The sequence below is a fragment of the Hyperolius riggenbachi genome, chromosome 11, assembly GCF_040937935.1.
Source record: "Hyperolius riggenbachi isolate aHypRig1 chromosome 11, aHypRig1.pri, whole genome shotgun sequence".
Taxonomy (NCBI): domain Eukaryota; kingdom Metazoa; phylum Chordata; class Amphibia; order Anura; family Hyperoliidae; genus Hyperolius; species Hyperolius riggenbachi.
In genome coordinates, this window is record NC_090656.1 from 76,277,827 (window position 1) to 76,283,826 (window position 6,000).

Below are 6,000 nucleotides of genomic sequence, written 5' to 3' on the forward strand. Positions count from 1 at the left end.
GGGAAGGCAGAGCAGGACGCACTTCAAACGCGGAAGTGACGTCACTTCCATCCCAGCAAAGCAAAGACCCCGGGCCCCAGCCTAGCAAAGCCCCCAGTCAATCCTAGCAAAGCCCCTGGGCCTCAGCCCAGCCAAGCAAAGCCCCAGTCCAGAAAAGCTCTGTGCCCTAGCAAAGCAAAGCCCCTGGGCTCCAGCAAAGCAAAACTCCAGGGCCCCAGCCCAGCAAAGTGTACAGCCAAGCAAAGCCCCCAACTCAGCAAAGCCTAGTAAAGCCCCCAGCCCAGAAAATCGCCCAAAATTGCCCCCAGCCCAGCACTCACCCCAGCAAAGCCCCCAACAAATCACCCAGCAAAGCCAGGCCAGCTCAGCATCATCACCAGCCAGGCCGGCTCAGCATCACCACCAGCAAAGCATCACCACCAGCCAGGCCAGCATTAGCAAAGCATCACCACCAGCAAAACTGCCAGCTGAGTTTGGCACACAGCCCAGCCAGCCAAAGACAAGACAGAAGCCAGGTGAGGGGCTTATTTATGTGAAGTACTGCCTATTTCATATATTTGTTACACCACTGATATGCTCATGTACATTTGGCCCCACCTATGACCACACCCACTTTCTCATGACATGAATACACCCATTCCCAGGGGTGCCCCGGATCTCCCAGGAATCTAGAAACGCTCCTGAGTTCTGCCAAGCGAATGGTATTGTTTAAAAAAAATAAATATGGCAGCCTCCATATACCTCTCACTGCTGGCTGGTTTCAGACTGAAATCCAGCATTAGCGATGCATTATACCGTCAAAAACAGGCCTTCAGGGAACACCAGCCAAACAGGAAGTGACGCGTGTTTTGCCTGCTTCGGGTATGCGGAAGCGTAGTTAAAATACGCTTCTGTGCATGTGCGCCATTGGTCCACACGCCGCCATAGACTAACATGACTTCTGAGGCAATGCACTTCGCCACAGTGTTAATGTAGTTTTGGACCTACATTACGAATGCGGCAAAAACTTTTCTTCCGCCACATTGCACCGTACCACAGAAGTATGAAAATCTCCATAGATTTTCATTGCACGGTGGTAGGGTACTATAAAAATACCACAGCGCCTCGGTGTGAAAGGGCCCTCAGTTGTCCTTTAACCACTTGCTGGCCGCCTTAAGCCGATGGGCGGAGGCGGGCGTGGTTATGCGGCGATCGCGTCATTCGTGACGCGATCAGCCACCGGCAAAAGGCTCCGCCCCACTCACACTGTAACCCGCCGGCCGTTCGGAAGCGCCGGCGGGTTACTAGCGTGCATATCGCCGCATGACAAGTGTATAATAGGCTTTGTAATGTATACAAAGCCTATTATACAGGCTGCATCCTGCCCTGGTGGTCCCAGTGTCCAAGGGACCACCAGGGCAGGCTGCAGCCACCCTAGTCTGCACCCAAGCACACTGATCTCCACCTCCCCCTTCCCTCTGATCGCCCACAGCACCCCTCAGTCCCCCCCTGCCCACCCCCCCAGACCACTGTTTGCACCCAATCACCCCCCTAATCACCCATCAATCACTCCCTGTCACCATCTGTCAACGCCATTTTTTTTTAATCCTAAACTGCCCCCTGCTCCCTCCTGATCACCCCCCAACCCCTCAGATTCTCCCCAGACCCCCCCCCCCATGTACTGTATGCCTCTATCCCCCCTTTAATAACCCACTGATTACCTGTCAATCACCCGTCAATCACCTCACCCCCTCTCACTGCCACCCATCAATCAGCCCCTAACCTGCCCCTTGCGGGCAATCTGATCACCCACCCACACCATCAGATCGCCCGCAGATCTGACGTCAGATCACCTCCCAAGTGCATTGTTTACATCTGTTCTCTCCTCTAAACACCCACTAATTACCCATCAATCACACCCTATCACCACCTGTCACCGTTACCAATCAGATTAGACCCTAATCTGCCCTTGCGGGCACCCAATTACCCGCCCACACGCTCAGATTGCCCTCAGACCCCCCCCCCCCCCTTATCAATTCGCCAGTGCATTATTTACATATGTTCTTCCCTGTAATAACCCACTAATCACCTGTCAATCACCCCGTCACTGCCACCCATCAATCACCCCCCTGTCACTGCCACCCATCAATCAGCCCCTAACCTGCCCCTTGCGGGCAATATGATCACCCACCCACACCATCAGATCGCCTGCAGACCTGCCGTCAGATCACCTCCCAAGTGCATTGTTTACATCTGTTCTCTCCTCTAATCACCCACAAATTACCCATCACCCCCTGTCACTGCTACCCATCAGATTAGACCCCTATCTGCCCCTAGGGCACCCAATCACCCACCCACACCCTCAGAACGACCTCAGACCCCCCCCCCCCGTGTACTATATACATCTATTCTCCCTTGTAATCACCTGTCATTCACCACCTGTCACTGCCACTTATCAGATCAGACCCTAACCTGCCTCTTACGGGCATCTGATCACCCTCCCACACCATCAGATTGCCCCAGACCTACCCTCAGATCACCTCCAAAGTGCATTGTTTACATCTGTTCTGCCATCTAATCACCCACTGATCACCCATCAATCAGCCCCTGTCACTGCTACCCATCAGATTAGACCCCTATCTGCCCCTAGGGCACCCAATCACCTGCCTACACCCTCAGACCCCAGCCCTGATCATCTCGCCAGTGCATTGCTTGCATCTATTTCCCCCCTCTAATCACACCTTGAGACACCCATCAATCACCTCCTGTCACCCCCTAGCACACCTACCCATCAGATCAGGCCCTAATTTGCCCCGTGTGGGCTCCTGATCACTCGGCCAAACCCTCAGATCCCCCTCAGACCCCCTTCCGATCACCTCCCCAGCGCATTGATTGCATCAATTTTTCCCTCTAACCACCCACTGAGACACCCATAAATTACCTCCTGTCACCCCCCTAGCACTCCTATCCATCAGATCAGGCCCAATACAACCTGTTATCTAAGAGGCCACCCTGCTTATGATCGGTTCCACAAAATTTGCCCCCTCATAGACCACCTGTCATCAAAATTTGCAGATGCTTATACCCCTGAACAGTAATTTTGAGACATTTGGTTTCCAGACTACTCACGGTTTTGGGCCTGTAAAAATGCCAGGGCAGTGTAGGAACCCCACAAGTGACCCCATTTTAGAAAAAAGACACCCCAAGGTATTCTGTTAGGTGTATGACGAGTTCATAGAAGATTTTATTTTTTTGTAAAACGTTAGCGGAAATTAATGTTTATTGTTTTTTTCACAAAGTGTCATTTTTTACTAACTTGTGACAAAAAAATAAAATCTTCTATGAACTCACCATACACCTAACGGAATACCTTGGGGTGTCTTATTTCTAAAATGGGGTCACTTGTGGGGTTCCTATACTGCCCTGGCATTTTAGGGGCCCTAAACCGTGAGGAGTAGTCTAGAAAACAAATGCCTCAAAATGACCTGTGAATAGGACGTTGGGCCCCTTAGCACACCTAGGCTGCAAAAAAGTGTCACACATGTGGTATCGCCATACTCAGGAGAAGTAGTATAATGTGTTTTGGGGTGTATTTTCACACATACCCATGCTGGGTGGGAGAAATCTCTCTGTAAATGGACAATTGTGTGTAAAAAAATCAAAAATGTGTCATTTACAGAGATATTTCTCCCACCCAGCATGGTTATATGTAAAAATACACCACAAAACACATTATACTACTTCTTCTGAGCACGGCAGTACCACATGTGTGGCATTTTTTTGCAGCCTAACTGCGCTAAGGGGCCCAAAGTCCAATGAGTACCTTTAGGATTTCACAGGTAATTTTGCGACATTTGGTTTCAAGACTACTCCTCATGGTTTAGGGCCCCTAAAATGCCAGGGCAGTATAGGAACCCCACAAGTGACCCCATTTTAGAAAGAAGACACCCCAAGGTATTCCGTTAGGAGTATGGTGAGTTCATAGAAGAATTTTTTTTTGTCACAAGTTAGCGGAAATTGATTTTAATTGTTTTTTTTTTCACAAACTTGTGACAAAAAAAAAATTCTTCTATGAACTCACCATACTCCTAACGGAATACCTTGGGGTGTCTTCTTTCTAAAATGGGGTCATTTGTGGGGTTCCTACACTGCCCTGGCATTTTAGGGGCCCTAAACTGTGAGGAGTAGTCTTGAAACCAAATGTCGCAAAATGACCTGTGAAATCCTAAAGGTACTCATTGGACTTTGGGCCCCTTAGCGCAGTTAGGGTGCAAAAAAGTGCCACACATGTGGTATCGTCGTACTCAGGAGAAGTAGTATAATGTGTTTTGGGGTGTATTTAAAGTCCAATGAGCACCTTTAGGCTTTACAGGTGTGCTTACAATTAGGCACCCCCAAAATGCCAGGACAGTGAACACACCCCACAAATGACCCCATTTTGGAAAGTAGACACTTCAAGGTATTCAGAGAGGAGCGCAGTGAGTCCGTGGCAGATTTCATTTTTTTTGTCACAAGTTAGAAGAAATGGAAACATTTTTTTTTCCTTTTTGTCACAAAGTGTCATTTTCCGCTAACTTGTGACAAAAAATAAAATCTTCTATGAACTCACCATGCCTCTCAGTTAATACTTTGGGATGTCTTCTTTCCAAAATGGGGTCATTTGGGGGGGGGGGGGTATTTATACTATCCTGGAATTTTAGCACCTCATGAAACATGACAGGTGGTCAGAAAAGTCAGAGATGCTTCAAAATGTGAAAATTCACTTTTGGCACCATAGTTTGTAAATGCTGTAACTTTTACCCAATCCAATAAATATACACTGAATGTTTTTTGTTTTTTTTTATCAAAGACATGTAGCAGAATAACTTTCGCGCTCAAATGTATAGGAAAGTTTACTTTATTTGAAAAATGTCAGCACAGAAAGTTAAAGTAATTTTTTTGACAAATTCATGTCTTTTCATTTAGGTGGTAGTTTGTATGAGCGAGCAATAAACCGTGAAAGCTGCAGTGGTCTGCATGGAGAAAAAGGCTCTGGTCCTTGAGGGGCGAAAAGACTGTGGTCCTCAAGTGATTAAGCTCTTTTTGTACAAGAAGACGAGACCCTGTTTTTGACTTTGTAATTACAATGTAATTCAAACAAAATGGCTGATTTATAATATTGTGTTATTTTAAAAATGCAATTGAGATTTCCATGTGCTATATATAGTATAATTTATGTTACTATTTATGGGGCCGATTAATGAAGTTGCGGCGTTATGTCAATTAACGTAGAAGCGGCGGCTCTAGTGAGGAACCGCGGTCACGATAGATAATTCACAGCAGCGCCCGTCATTTAAAGGAACGTGCATTGCTATGTAAGCAGAGCACGTAACTAAGACACGTTACACTGCACAACCGCGCAGCCCTGGATTTAGCGTGCAGTGCTATAGCAGAGCTGCTTCATGAATCAGCCCCTTTTTTGCTATTATGGGGGACTATAGAAAAACTGGAAAAGACAAACCCAGTTATTGCTGCACACCTATATAAATGTATTGATGTCTCAAGCCATACTCGTGCATAAAGGCTTGTACACACGCTTGACTTAAGTCGGCTGAGGTGGCGGCTAACGACCACCTCAGCAGAAAATCAAGCTTGGGTACACCAGCCCCTGACCCCCAGCCCACAAGCGATCCGCCCATTGGATCAACTCATCTGACCGATGGCAAACTTAATTGTTGACACCACTCCGGTGCCCGCTGCGTGACATCACACACACGCTGCTTCATCATTCCTCCGCCCCCTGCATAGCAACAGAACCCGTTGTCAGCTGACACGCGTTTGTACTCGCCAATGGGGAACGTATCCTTATCTCTGTAATTAAAATATCCAACACTGTTGAAATGCCTGTGACTAGGGCACGTGTCAAACACAAGGCCATGCGCCCTCATTGCCATTTTATGTGGCCCTCCAAAGCTTCCATTGCCCATCGTTGTTAGCAGCAAAACAAATGACAACACGCTGCCTTGCAGTTCAAAGGAGAAC

The 6,000-nt window shown here is 47.8% G+C and overlaps 1 protein-coding gene across 2 annotated transcripts in view; it reads left to right on the forward strand.

The window, feature by feature from the left end:
- The window catches only part of LOC137539242 (peroxisomal coenzyme A diphosphatase NUDT7-like), a 95,386-nt gene extending 90,265 nt beyond the window's left edge, over nt 1–5,121 (forward strand). For both annotated transcript variants that reach the window (XM_068261787.1, XM_068261786.1), the window contains exon 5: nt 4,945–5,121. In XM_068261787.1, the coding sequence (XP_068117888.1) occupies nt 4,945–4,971 (27 nt within the window). In that variant the 3' untranslated portion in view covers nt 4,972–5,121. The remainder of the gene's footprint in view (nt 1–4,944) is intronic.
- The last annotated feature ends 879 nt before the right edge of the window (nt 5,122–6,000 follow it).